This window comes from Fukomys damarensis, unplaced genomic scaffold (genome assembly GCF_012274545.1).
Source record: "Fukomys damarensis isolate Sample0158 unplaced genomic scaffold, DMR_v1.0_HiC HiC_scaffold_21, whole genome shotgun sequence".
Classification (NCBI taxonomy): domain Eukaryota; kingdom Metazoa; phylum Chordata; class Mammalia; order Rodentia; family Bathyergidae; genus Fukomys; species Fukomys damarensis.
The window spans coordinates 19,061,509-19,075,783 of record NW_022900933.1 but is presented as its reverse complement, the minus strand read 5'-3'; the positions used below and the strand labels follow the sequence as shown (position 1 = coordinate 19,075,783).

The window sequence follows — 14,275 nt, the reverse complement described above, 5'->3', positions numbered from 1 at the left end:
CCCCGCGCCGTGCCCCCTCCCGTGGTCCTGCGTGTACTTCTGTGGAGACCGCGGGGCTGCCCAGCGCTTCCCTCACCGGGAGACTGAAAGGCCCCGAGGGTCGGGGCGTGCAGTGTGCCCCAGGACCAAATAACCTCTGGGGAAGGGATGACAGTCGCCCAAGTCTCCCCCGAAGCACCGTAAGAAAGGCCAGTTTCCAGCCTTGCCTCTGCGCTCTCTGCTAACCCCAGTCTTCACCGCAGATGGGGGCAATGCCCTGTCCTCCCTACACGAGCCCCAAACTTCTGACTGGACTTTTGGAAAATCTCCCCCAAGACAGAATCACACAGAACAGTCAGAATCACACGAAAACTTGAGCCCTCCCCACTGGGCCTGACAGCTTCTGGCTGTGCCTCTTGGCTTTTCCTAAGCTCACCTTTGCCCTGGGCATCTGTCTGCTGTGGTTCCTCTGCTTTCACTCTGTGTGACCTCTGACCGTTGCCAAGCCTGTCTGGATTTCCATTTCCTCTTTGGTAAAATTGTGATAACTATTGTACCAGCTGCTTGGTAAGGATATACAAGTACAAGTTAACACATGAGGAGTACCGGTAAATGTAAAGAGGTGTTCCTTGTTTTGTTTTGTCTTTTTCAGTACTGGTGATTGAACCCAGGGGCTTTACGTCAAGCTACATCCTCAGCCCTTTGTTTATTTAGTTAGTCATTTTTGGGACAGGATCTCACTAAGTCACTAATTTGCTCATGCTTGAATTTTTCAATCCTCCTGTCTCAGCCTCCCAAAGTGCCAGGATTGCAGACTTGTACCACTACACCTGCAGGGTTTGTTCTTGATAGTATTATCATCGCTGGGTGGAGCCTCCTCTGACGGGATGAGACCGACAAGTTCTGGCCTAAGGAGAAGAGACAGGGCTTTCCCCTCACCCAGTATAACTCCTCGTTTCCTACTTGAGGACTCCAGTTGGTCCCAAACCACACCCTCAAGTATTTATATAGGGTTACTGTATACCAGGTGCTGCGAGAAGCCTGGAGACAGGTTTCTCTCAGAGCCTGGGAAGGGGTGAGGAGGGCGCTGGCAAAGCTGGCGGTGCCGGGATGAGTGTATGCTGTGGTTACTGCTGTAGCCAGGGTCCTGGGGACTTGCTATGCTCAGCACCCCCCCTCACCTCTGGCTGACCTCTGTCCCTGTCTCGCAGGCTATTTGCCCTGGAACCCGACCTGCTGCCCCTCTTCAAGTACGAGGGCTGCCAGTTCTCCAGCCCCGAAGACTGCCTGTCCTCCCCAGAGTTTCTGGACCACATCAGAAAGGTGAGGGGAGCCGCTATGGCCTCTGAGACCCGGCAGAGGAGGAGGAGCTGGAGATAAGGAAAATGATTTCAGCCCTATCCCCATTTCCCTCTGGGATGCCAGAGCCAGCCTCCTCCCCAACCCTGTGCTGGTCTCAGCCTGTGTTGTTGCCCTTGGTCTTGTCCCCTGGTCCCCACGGTTTGTATTGGCATTGTCCTGGCTCCTGGGGCACCTGCCTATGACACCAGGCTGAGGTTTTGTTAGAGGTTTGTGACTCTCACAGCCTCAGTGTCTGCTAATCTATCCAGCAGGTATGTTGAGGGGTTTGAGACCCTCAGAGGAGAGAGACAATAGCTGGATGCCTACTGTATGCAACCAGAGGCTGTTTTTCACGCTGATCCTGGAAGACTGAGAGTCTTACAAGGCTCTCTTCCCTCTGGTTGGGACCCTCAGGTTCTGGGCTGTGGTTGTGAGCAGCAGAGGTGGCCTCAGCCTCTCCATGTCACTGCTGCCTCTGCCTTGGCAGGTGATGCTTGTGATCGACGCTGCAGTGACCAATGTGGAGGACCTGTCCTCGCTGGAGGAGTACCTCGCTGGCTTGGGCAAGAAGCATCAAGCCGTGGGTGTGAAGCTCAGCTCCTTCTCGGTGGGTAACAGTTCTCTCCTCTGTATGGTGTCTTTTAGATCACAGAAGTGTAGGAGCCTTTGGGATTAACTCGTCTGCTTAGCTTTCTAAGCCTGGCGTCATATCACTCACAAAATGTACTGGCTTAAGATGATCATTTCTGATTTCTCATGGCTGGGCTCAGCTGGACAGTTCTTCTGCTCCATGGGGCATGGTGAGAGTCACCCATGTGTTGTGTCCGCCCAGGAGCTCAGGTGGGGCTGGCATGTCTACCTCCATGACTTCTTACCATGCAGCAGCCCAATCAAGCATCCTTCCAGGGCAGCTGAGTCCTGAGAGGACAGCCCAGTGTGCAGGTACTCAGAGAGCCTCTGCTTGCATCACTCCTGTTGATGTCTCACTGGCCAGGGCCAGTCATGTGGACGAGTCCAGCGTTGGGGTGGGAAGGTCCTACTCATGAATCCTTGAGGCATGGTTTACTGGGGGCTGCAGATGTGACTTTCTGCCTAGTAGCCTAACCACCTTGTCAGACAGAAAGCATCTAGGGAAGGTTAGTATTGGTCTCTTCCAGCCTGGTCTTTAGGGACTATTAAGTAAACATTTATGACATACATAAATCTTATTTTATTTACTTAATAACAGATGAGAGCATTATTATCACTGAAGGGCTGGTGTATGTAGATGGCTATACTGAGACCTTTTTCTAAATTATAATATTGAATCTCCCAGCAAGCCCAAGCCCAAGATTTGAAACTTTTACTCACCCTGTTTTTTCTAATGAAGATCAGAGAGGTTAAATAAGCCACCGAGTTCAAAAGTAGCGGTCACAGTCAGAAGTCAGGTCTAGAGCTTGACTCTTAACTCCATGATTGCTGCTTCAACAGTGAGAAAACTGAGGCCCAGAGATAATGGCATGGTTTGGTCTGAGCTCTGAAGGGTGGTTGCAAAGCTAGGTGTGGGTACAATGCTTTGTTCACTGTAGAGCCTCACAGGCAGGGAAGACAGTGTCACAGGTGGTACCCGAGGCTCAGGGTAGATTGCTTCTCAGGAAGCATGCACCCTGTGCACGAGAGAAGGCAGTCCCAGGAGCCTAGGCCTCTGCTTTCTCCCCTGTGGAGGAAAGTGATGTTTTCCTGCCTCAGGGATGATCGGGTGCCTCTTGCCTCTGCAGACAGTGGGCGAGTCCCTGCTCTACATGCTGGAGAGGTGCCTGGGCCCTGCCTTCACACCAGCCACGCGGGCTGCCTGGAGCCAGCTGTATGGGGCCGTGGTGCAGGCCATGAGTCGAGGCTGGGACGGCGAGTAAGAGGCGACCCCTGCCGGCCAGCCCCCAGCTGTCTGTGTCTGTCTGTCTGTCTGTGTCCGATGTAGCCCAGGTTCTCCTAAGCCTCCCTGCATCTTGTCCCCAGTCATTCTGGAGAGGCAATGGAGCAGGGCTGAGTCTCAGCTCCCCCCACCCCAGAACTGCAGAAGGAACTTCTGGGTTCCCCTTACCCCCACAGCCTCTTTCCTGCCTGCCTGTGTACCTCTGGCATCTCCGTCACCCATGAGGAATATCACTTTTGGTGGCAGAGGTGGCACAGAACTGGGAAGGGGGTGCTTTGAGAGACAGGGCTTTTCTTGGGTGAGCTGGTCAAGGTGAGGGAAGGTGGCTACAGGCTGAGGAATTGAGAAGTCCTCATTCAGGGCTCCCAGTGGGAGCTCCCCCATATTGCCCTGCAGGACCCCAGCTGTCAGGATGGAGGTTGTGACCCCACCCCAGAGAGACCTGAGTCCCAGGCTCTTCCTCACCACTCCACTCCACAGGGCTGAGTCTTACCTTTGCACCCCCTTCTGCTTCCTGCTTGGGCTGGGGCCCACAGCTTCTGTCTGTTGCCCACGCATGCCCATCCTTGGGCAGATGGGCAGGTGAGAAAGCGGCAGGAAAGGCCCTCTGCCCACTCCCTGCACTGCATTTGCTCTGTGCTGTGGTTGCATAAACTCACAAGGAATAAACCTATTCTGTATGCCGCTGACTGTCCAGGACTGGTCTTTTCTTGGGTCTTGGCCTGTGCCAAAGGAAGCTGCAGGACAGTGCATCCCAGGGCAGGATGGAAGACAGGATTAGTGGGCCAAGGCCAGAGTAGCTAGGAAAGAAGGGAACAGCCAGGCGAGGCTGGAAGGCAGTTGTAGAGGTGGAGTTAAGTCTGGGCTGAAACCTGGACTGAAGGCCACCAAACCCAATTTCCTTTCTTTCTTGTCACACAGTTGGACAACACTGCCCAGCCTTCCTTGCAATTAGTTGGAACAGGGGACCGTTCTGGCCAGGGGATGTGGGACTGTGTGAGCCATTCCCAGGCCTGCTTTCCCACAAACTCCCTGTTGTTCCTGAATGCTCTGGCATCCACTGCCAGATTGATGCAGACTTCACTATAACCTGGAGGGCCATGTGTGGAATATGACAGAGTCACAAGGTTAAAGGAGCCAAACCCTGAGCTGTTGCTTGGAGCAGGCCACCCATGTCTCAGGATCACCCTTCAGAGACTGACACCAGAGCAAGACACACTTCCTTCATAGTTGTGCTATTCTCCATTTGGGGGTTGGTCAGCTACAACACAGAGCCGTTCTAATCCATGGTGTGCAGTGGTCCATGGGTCAGAGGTTCGGGAGCCTACATGTTGGTGGGCCAGAGAGCAAGGCCTGGGTGGGCAGAGGACCTGGCTCTGTAAAGGCCACTCTGACCCATGTCCTGAGCTATCGCATGCTATTCTGTGCTTTCGACTCCCCCAAAACCACCACGCCACTTCATTCCGCGGACCCAGGTCTCCCTCTCACACGCAGAATGGCCTCTCCCCTCCCTCTGCAGCTACCCTGGGTCACAGTCTTATCTCCTCACTTCCTGGGAGGAACCTGTGTCGACCAAGCTTTGTTCCCACGCAGTCTGCTGTGGTCAAAGTCAGCAATGACCTCCAGCTTGCCAAAGGCAGGGGCCACATCTTAGTGCTCACCCTGACAGAGGGGGATCGATCCTTTATTTTAAGTGTTTTATTATGGGAAAATGCTAACATATACAACAATCTAGAGATAATTTCCAGGTACCCCACCCAGCATCAACAAAGAGCCACACAGGATTCCCTTCCCCCACTTGTATTTTTCCTGGAGTTTTAAAGCGAGAAGGTGTTGTTTCACCTCTGAGCTCTTCCTTATGAATTTCTAGACACTTTATTTCACATATGAACCCAAACACGGCCTATACTTTGTGTTTGACTGTGTCTCTTAAATCTTTCAACCTATAATAGCCCCTCTCCCTTTTTCCCATCTGCTGTTCATAGGAGACACTGGGTTATGTGTCTGTGGCATGTCCAGTGTTCTTGGCTGCTGCTGCTTTGTGGTCTTGAAGCTCACTCCTGTACGCCTATAGTTACTGCAAAGGGTGGGTAGACCCAGGGTGTGGGGTGATCCCTCCTTCCCTTCCAGCCCCTCCTGATGCTCCAGGTCCTTGCTGCAGCTCCCTGGAGATCCTCCTCCCCTCTCCATGTCTGCTCAGCCCTCGAGCTTCCTCCTTTTCCCTTTGGTGCCTTGCTCTGAACACAATCCAGATGCTGGTGACCCTGAGACTTAGGTCTCCAGCTACCCGCTCCCATCCCTGTGCAACATGACCCACGAGGTTCCTGACATTTTCTCAGACCTGCTCCCTCCCAGCTGTCTTCACCTCTAACCCACTGTTGACCGAGTTCTTCAGGCCAAAGAACTGGGAGCCTCTGCCTTTCTTGTTTTCTCCACATCTAATCCATCCATGCATCCTCGACCCCTGACAAATTCAACAACTTCTCTCCTCATTCTTTGCCCGGTCCTGATTCAAGCTACTGTAGCTTCTCTCCTGGATACCTCCTGTCATCCTTGGGATGCTTCCATTTCTCCATGTATAAGGGACTGGCAATTCCTGGAGCTTGGGGCAGTAGGGTAGGAAATTATGAATGGGCACAAAGCCTCAGATTTACAAGGTGAAAAGTAGAGATGACCATGAGTAATGGCTGCATGTTATAATGTATTTAATACCACTCAACTGTACACTTAAAAAAGGTTAAGATAGTAGGTTTTACGTTTTGCTCATTGTCTTAGTCACTTGATTATCACTGGGACTCAATACTTGACAACAATAAATTAAAGGAAGACAAGTTTATTTTGGCTTATGGTTTTAGTCCATCGTTGGCTGGTTCCAAGGCAGGAGAGCATGGCAGAGGGGCCTGGCGGAGTAGAAACTGCTCTCATCATGGCAGCCAGAAAGCAGAATGTGAAGGGAGGATCCGGGAGGGAGTTATACCTTCCAGGTCACACCCCAGTGGTCTGCTTCTTCTGACCAAACCCTGACTCCTAATAAGAAGTCAGATATAATGCTCAAGAATCCAGTCACCTTCCAAACTCATGAGCCACTGGGGGCTGTTTTAGATCTAAACCATAACACGTATTTTACAACTTAAAAATTTGAAAACGACACGAGGATGGTGTAACCCTAGTACTCAGAATCCTCCGATAGCTTTTCATAAGGATAAGACCGAATCCTGAAGGACCCTAACAAGTCCTGGTGCCCTCAGTCCTGCCTTGTCCCTTCTCTTGCTCACCATGCTCTACACACTGCTTGCCTGGCTGTTCTTTGGGTCTCACGTTTATCCCCACACTCCCTCTACTCCTCCGTATCTCATCCCCATGGAGCTCATCCTGCACCCTCCAGAGAATCCACACCCGCCTGTCATTCCCCTGCCCTCATGCTGCTTTGTTCTTTCTTCAAAGCACTCATCTCATCATGTGATTCATGTTGACCACACTCAGAGCCTTCAGTGGCACAGAAATGACCGGGCTGTCATGAAAGCTATCTTGGGCTCTGTGTTTGGAAGGGAGCAAGAGAAGATTCTTCACAGTGTTGCCGAAGGTGACAAGGGAGGCAGAGGCGCCCCTGGGCCTGAGTGTGATCTCTGGCCCAAACATACATCTTGCAGTGACAGACCACGACACCTGAAGCTTCACCCAAGCTGGGTACTTGTCACTCAGGAGCGCGAGCTGGGAGAGATGCTGAGGCCTCACCTTGAAGTCCCTGTCACACCTGAGCCTGGTATTGTTTTCCTCCTTGAATACCAGTCACCTGTAAATAGAGGTGACCAGACACCATCCCGAAGCTTTAGCTTATTCAGGGCTAGGGTCTGAGAATGAGAGGGGTTGAGGTTTCTCAGGGGGCCTCTTCTGCTGCTGGGATGGACCGCCAGAAGCTGAGGCTTGCATGGTGCTGGGCTGCAGGATGTCAAGGTCAAGACGGTCAGATGCTCAGTTGGGCAAACTAGGAGCTTCTTCCCACACCCCAGCCCAGCCTGGGCCTTCTACACAGTGACCTAGGAACCTGAGGCTGGAACAGCAAGGAGGTGCTTCTGAAGGCCTCTCCAGCTCAATGGCCTTGGGAGGGGGCTGGGAACTGCCTCAAGGGAGCAACCCTCCTGCTTCCTCCTAGGCCTGGTGGGACCTGTGTGTCTTGGGTCAGACATGCCAAGATCCTCATGGACACAGAGAGTGGCCAGCATCCAGGCCCTGCAGAGCCACAAGCTCCCCTTGCCCTGCCCAGGTCCCACCCGGCAGGGCAGCACACTTGCAGGCTCCAGCCCCTCCTTCCCTCTGGGTGGAGGGAGGGTCAGCCTGCCCCACCCACCCTGGGTGCTTCAGCTTTGTTGTCAGTCTGTCTTCTCATGCCTGTCTCTTCCTGAGCCAAGTCCCTGCTGCTGAACCAAGGACTGGCCCAACGCCTGCCACCTGGGGGACCCGGATGGGGTCTACAGGCCTTTGGGAGAAGACCCCAGGAGACAGCTATTGGGATGAGTTGTGGACCGTGGGAGAGGCCCCTTTCCTGTAGCAGCCAGAAGCCCACCCGGCTCAGGCTGTAGGCTGTGCCCCTCCTGCCCAGGCAAGGGGACCTTACAACCTCTCTCTCCCCTGAGCAGCCCTGGTGGGTCTCATCCAGCTTGCCTCGGAAAATAATTGTTCTGAGGGGCAAGGGCACAGGAGGATGGGCCCTGTCCTCATGCCCCACTGATGGAACTTGATGAAAGATTAAAGGGAAGGCCGAGCAAGGGTAGCGGTGTCCAGTGGTCCCCAAGCAGCTGCCCTGGCTCATCCTCTGTCCCTCCAGGGGGACCGTGGGGGAGGAGGCCTCTCCTTCCTTAACACACAGCTGTCCTCCACCCCAGAGGAATCCGTTCCATTTGGTAACAAGGCAGAGCATCACCCTCATGTCACCCTACCCTCTTTCTGTTTTGTGCTGCTGGGGATTGAACCCAGGCTCTCGTGCATGCCAGGAAAGTGCTGTACCACCGAGCTACGGCTCTACCTCATTACCCCTACTTTCTGGATGAGCTGACCAGTGCTGGAGCACTCAGCTGGCTGGAGTAAAAGCTGGAATATGGGGCTCCTAACCCAGAGACTCGTCCCACCCTCTCCTTGACTTTCCTGTCCCTAAGCCCCATCTGCTACTATTTCTGGGCCTCCACCAGGCCCTGGCCTAGGTCACTCGCGGTCTCACTGAAGGTCCTCACCTGCCGCACAGCAGCACCTCCCCTCTGCAGCAGGCCAGGCAACGCTTGCCTTCTGCCATCTGGACAGGGCCAGGGGAGGCCTTGGGGTTGAGAGGAACCCAGAAAGGGCAGCTCTGGCCCCAGCAAAAAAAAAGTTACACAGTGAAGTGTGCACCCGAGCCTGGCGGCTTCAGATGCAGAGGCACAGGCTGGCTGAGGTTGGGAGGACTTGTTTATTCAAGGCACAGTCACAGCGCTGATAACAAGAAGGTTCAGCATTCTGGCACATTCCTTTAGTGGTGGTGGCCAATGTTAGTCCACAACCCCTCCAGGGGCCCCAGAGGATGCAATGCTGCTGATAGGCACTTTGCTTCCAGAGGCAGCTGAGGGACAGGCAGGCAAGGCTAGGGCTGTTCAGGACCTGGGGAAGCCCCTCCGGGGGGCCAGGCCATATAAGCTCCTCGGATCAAGAGGGTAGAAGGGGTAGGGAGGGTGGGTGGTGGTAGGCAGAGCCCAAAAGGAGACAGGAGTAAACTAGGGGAACAGGCAGGTGGGGAGGTGCCCTGGGAGGGCCTGGATGTGGGTGAATGTGGGGAGCTAAAGTACGACCCCCACATCCCCAGTGACCAGGGGATACTGAGGTACAGCTGGCTGTGCAGGGCCTTGCCCGTGAGCCTAGGCCTCCAGGAAGAGGAGAGAAGCAGGTGGAGACTGGCACTTTCCCAAATATTCACACTAGAACCGGCTACGCTTGGCCCAGCCCCAGAGAAAAGGCACCAAGCCATCCTGCCATGTTGCCTGTGGGACCCTTTCCATATGTAGCTACCACAGGCTTCTGGGGGGCAGGGTATGGAATAAGCAGGACTGGGGACAGGTGCCAGCGAGTGGCGCTCAGGGAAGGAGAGGCCCCAGGCCAGCCTTTGGCAGCACCGCCAAACCCCTACATACCAAATTTACCCTGCAGTGTTGGGCATGGCCTCCTTCATTCCCACTTTGGTCAGAGCTGGGCTAGTCATTGAGCTACAAAAGGGTCCCTTGCCTCTGTTGCTTAATTCCCATGGGGAGAGGACCCTTGGAAACCGGTGTGTAAGGGCTTGGCTGGATGTAATTTCCCTCTTATTCCAAGCTGGGTCAGGAATGGAAGCCAGGCTTCTTCCCAATTGATCCAAGTTTTCTGGGAAAATTCCTGTGGCAAAGTTTGAGCCATCCCCGAGGGCACGGCACCAAATGCCCTTTGAGCAACTACTCAGCTGGAGTGCAGCATGGAGCTGCTGGGGCTGGGATGTGGACAAAGGTGGAGTAGGGCAGGGCCTAGGTAGCCTGCCCTGAGAGCCACCTGTTCCTGGGACATGGTGCAGACTCTGAGTGAGGGGCACTAGCCACCTGCCACAAGTCAATGGCTGGGAGTGACCCAGACCTCTGAGATGCAGCTCCAGCAGGCTCAGGAGCTTGAAGACTCCATGCAACTTGCTTTCTCCATAGGTAGGCTGCACTGGGTCCTGACAGCAGCCTATCCCAAGAGGCAGTGGTGGGGGTTGCCTGGCCACACTGCTGAGAATCAGCTGTACTGTTCAAGATTCAGCCTCTCCGGACCTTAGGTGGAGGCTGCCTTCCCAGGGCAGCCCCACTAGGAAGAGTTTCTCCCTAGGGAACACACCGGTCACCGCACTCCCAGCAGGACTGGGTTGACGTCACTGTGGGAAGGCAGGGACCTCTGGAGGCCTCTTAGGTGACCCTTAGTGAGGATATAGAGAGGCAAGGAAAGTTCTTACTTGGGTGGAGGAGAATGGTCTGTCAGAGACTTCAGTCCAAAGCCGGGGTTTTCTTACCCGTAGCCACTGCCTACCCTGGCCGAGCTGAGGCCCAGCACTCAGACAGGGAGTGAAGGGAAGCTTAATGGCCCCCTCCTTAGCTTTGGGATCTTTTCATCAGCCATGGGGCTTGGGAGGTGTATCTGGTTTCCCACCACCAGACTTCTGGGGCGAGGCCCCCCACCCTGAGTGCTGCCTCTGTCAAGGTCCCACCTTGAGCAACCAGCAAGAACTTGCCATGGTTCCTGCACTACAACTCAGGTCTGGGTTAATGAGCCCAAGTGTCTGGGTCCTGGCCACCCTTATAAGGAGAGAGAAGGGCCTCTGCCTTGCTGCGCTTGGGGACATAAGGTGAGGGCAGAGGCAGGGGCTCAGTTACTTCTTAGCTGTCCCTTGCCTGGAGGCTAGGGTGCGAGACTCCTCTACAGTTTTCCTGCAGGAAAACTTGGGTTCGAGACAGTCACCTGTGACTTGTTAATGAGGCCCAGAGCACGTACCTTTGCCTCTCAGACCGCAAGGAACCCTGGGGACCGGAGTAGCAGCAGCTCAAAGGGCTGAAGAGAGGGTGATGGAGACCCCAAAAGCGTTCCATGAGGTTCCTCCTGCCTCCTTCCTTATGCACACCTTCTCCATCTTGACCCCGCACAGTCTCTGTGTCTTGGGCTTCAGCCACCTTACCAAGACACGGTGTCTGCTGTCTCCATGCCATCCCGGGGTTCCTTGGCACCGCTAGGCACTTCCATCCTAGCTGGTCAGCAGGCTGGGTCTCCACGAGGCTACGGCTGAGCAGCAGATGTCTCCGTTGGGAGCTTCCCAAAGTCTGCAGGAGGGAGCAGGGAGGCCCAGGCCGCCCTTTAACCTCCCCTTGCCGGGCTCTCCCCTCCCCCTGCCTGGAGTCCTGGTCAGTGGTACTGGCTCTGGCCCTCCAATTCCAGCCCTTCCTGGAACTGGGCCGAGTCCAGCTCCCTTGCAAAGCCTCTCAAAGTGCTCTCCTCTTCTTCTTCCGGCTGGCTGTTCATGGTACCATAAGTGTGCCGGGCTGGAGAGGAGGCTGGGGTCAGGTTCAGCTCTGGCTCTTGCAGCACGGTGGCCACATACAGCTGCTCAGGATAGAGGAGAATGAGCAGGGTCACATTCGGAGCAAGGGCCAGGCACACCCCCTTCCCTCACGTCCCATCCCACCATCTCTGTCCCTCCAAGCCATGGGTTCTTCCTTCTTTCCCTCCTTCCCTAGCAGCCTGGGCCCTGCCCATCCCTCCCACCTACTTACTCTCGGTCACTGAATGACCAATGAGCTATGAGCTCCCAGGACTAGTTTAGTGGCAGCTCTCCAACTCCCAGGCCATTGTTTCTTCAGAACGTGTTCCATTCATTCTCAGTTCCCAGGCAAGGTGAACCCAGAAGCAGAAGACATGGGGTTCCCCTGGGCTGGGGTCTGGAGAGACCCCTATTCCAGAGGCAGTGACCTTTCTAATACAGCATCAGAGGCACATCCAGAGCTCCTCGGGGGGTGTCATGAATCAGGATTTGAAACTGGGACTGCGAGTTGAGAGCCTGGTCATGTGTCCTGTGAAACCCAGCAGTGATCCCAAGAATGCTGGGGTACAGCAGATTAGAAAAACAGAGGAAATGCCCGGGGAGGGGGAGCAATTTGTCACTCTTTGAAGTGGCTTTTAAAGCAACTCCTTACTTTGAAAATAGGTAATTAGGGATAGAATTATACCTTTCTCTGGTTTATTTTGGTGAAACCAAAGAGCCCCAGTGAATGAGAGAAAATTTTCCTATGAAGGAATTTAGACATTTGCATAATACCAAAGTAAAGAGTATAGATGATAGCATTTTAGTCAAAAGAAGATAAAACCCGAATAGTGAAAAACCTGGCCATCCTCCCCCAAGTGTGTGTGGGGGCGGTAGCATCATTAACAGGAATCGTTTGGATGTTGTTTATCCCGTGTGGGGCTTAGCACTCAGAATTCATTCTAGTTGTGCTGGACTTCAGTCTGTTGAGCATTTGAGTGCGTTCGGTTTCAGAAACGGGGGGTGGGGGGGGTGGAAATGACCGTAAGTCCCCAGGAAGACAAAGCCAGAAAAACCCAGTTCTGTGGAACTGCTGGCTCCTAAATAGGGACTGTACTAAAATAAAAGGGACACAAACACCAGTTGCATAGCTGCTAGGTTAGTATAGCACATGTACTGGGTTGGATCTTATTTTGGACAAACTCCTGAATCCCAGCACTCTGGGATAGGAGGCAAAAGATTGCAAGTTCAAGCATGGCCTGGGTGACTTAGTGACTTAGCAAGACTCTGTCTCAAAATTAAAAACTTAAGGGCCAGGGATTTAGTGCAGTGGCACGGTGCCTCCCTTGCAAGCACAAGGTCCTGAGTTTGATCCCCAGTACCAAAACAAAACAAAACAAAAAACCCTGGGGATATAGCTCAGAGTAAAGGCCCTCGGTTCAATTCCCAGTATTGAAAAAAAAAAAAAAAAAGATATTTCTGAAATAATTAGGACAACTTCAATATGAATTGGGTACTCAAAAAAAGTGTGTGTGTGTGTGTGTGTGTGTGTGTATAATGCCAAGTTATAAAAACATATGTACAATAGTATTTCGTTTTAGCAAAAACTATATGTAGCTGGGTGTGGTGGCATACCCCTGTGATCCCAGCACTCAGGTAGCTGAGGCAGGAGGATCATCATGGGGTGGAGGTCAGCCTGGTCTACATCGTGAGTTCAAGGCCAACCTGAACTACGCAGCAAGACCCTCGACTTGAAAACACCGAGACCAAAACCAAAACAAAAAAACTTTAAAACTATACATACACATGTAACTATTTATGCACATAAGCGAAGCAGGATCATCTGGAAGAGATACACACATAGAAATACCCAGAAGAACATACACAAGGGTATCAGGGGTCATCTGGGTGGTGGGAATATGAAGTTTTTATTTCCTTATTCTTGTTTTTCTGTTTTTATCCCAAAGAGTCTATAGTGTTCATATACCACTCTTATAATAATAAAAGACTTTTTAAAATTCTAAGCTGGGCCAGGTGGCACACGCCTGTAGTCCCAGCCACTCTGGAGGCTGAGGTAGGAGGAATCACTTGAGCCTGAAGTCCAAGGCCAGCCTGCCAAACATATCGAATTCCTGTCTCAAAAAATAAATCAATCAATCAATAAATAGAAAGATAGATAATAAATTCTAGTGTGTTTTTCTTTTTCCTTTTTAAAGCACTGGCTTTATTGTCAGACAAATCTGGTTCAAACCTTGTTCTTTCACTCCCTTGCTTAGTGCCTGGAGTCTAAATTAATTGACCTTTTGGCCCTGGGTGTAGCACAGTGACAGAGTGATTGTCTGGTACGCCCAGGTCCTGGGCTGATGCCCCTGATGATGATGGTGAAGATGATAATAATAATAATAATAATAAATCGACCTTTTAAGCCTCTTATCAGGGATAAAAGCGCCTACTGTGTGGGTTTATCAAAATATCAAAAGAGAAAATGGCAAAGCACCAGGTTCCTAAGATTTCGATAACTCACTACTAACCAAGTGCTCATACTGGAAGGGCCCAGGGCCAGTGAGTCCTTCCTGATTTGAAGTCTTGGTCTTTTCCTCTGCCACCTCTCAGGGAGTTTATAGGGTTTTTTTTCTTTCCCGAGTGAGGCAAACCTGGAGTTCTGAGCTCCCTGTCTGTGCCTGTGGGTGGGTGTTACCCCTGTTGCCTGTCTGCTTGTCTGTGCACCTGAGCCAGCCCTGCCCGTCACTAAAGTGAGCCTCGTCTCCCACGGGCCTCTGTGTCCACGGAGCGGGAAACGCATCCTCTCCCCCATATGCTCCAGTGTCTCCAAAGCTCTCCCCTGTGTCACCCGGCACCCTCTCCTCCCTTCCCCGGAGTCTTAGGAGATGTTTCCTCCTGGGGCGCAGGAGGGCGCCCTTCTGCAGGGCTCCTCTGACGCGCCTGGCAGATCCGGTGCCCAGCTCGGCGCGCTCACCGGTGGCAGCGATGCGGCGGGACCGAGTGGG

The 14,275-nt window shown here is 53.1% G+C and overlaps 2 protein-coding genes across 3 annotated transcripts in view; one reads left to right on the top strand and one right to left on the bottom strand.

Annotated features, from left to right (window-relative positions):
- Ngb (neuroglobin) overlaps positions 1–4,979 on the top strand; it is an 8,778-nt gene extending 3,799 nt beyond the window's left edge. Inside the window, exons 2-4 of the mRNA XM_010645569.2 lie at positions 1,191–1,302; positions 1,808–1,927; positions 3,078–4,979. Of these exons, the coding sequence (XP_010643871.1) occupies positions 1,191–1,302; positions 1,808–1,927; positions 3,078–3,212 (367 nt within the window). The 3' untranslated portion in view covers positions 3,213–4,979. The remainder of the gene's footprint in view (positions 1–1,190; positions 1,303–1,807; positions 1,928–3,077) is intronic.
- Positions 4,980–6,035: 1,056 nt separating this feature from the next.
- The window catches only part of Tmem63c (transmembrane protein 63C), a 99,661-nt gene continuing 91,421 nt past the window's right edge, over positions 6,036–14,275 (bottom strand). For both annotated transcript variants that reach the window (XM_010645568.3, XM_033766697.1), the window contains exon 26: positions 6,036–11,350. In XM_010645568.3, coding sequence (XP_010643870.1) covers positions 11,153–11,350 — 198 coding nt within the window. In that variant the 3' untranslated portion in view covers positions 6,036–11,152. The remainder of the gene's footprint in view (positions 11,351–14,275) is intronic.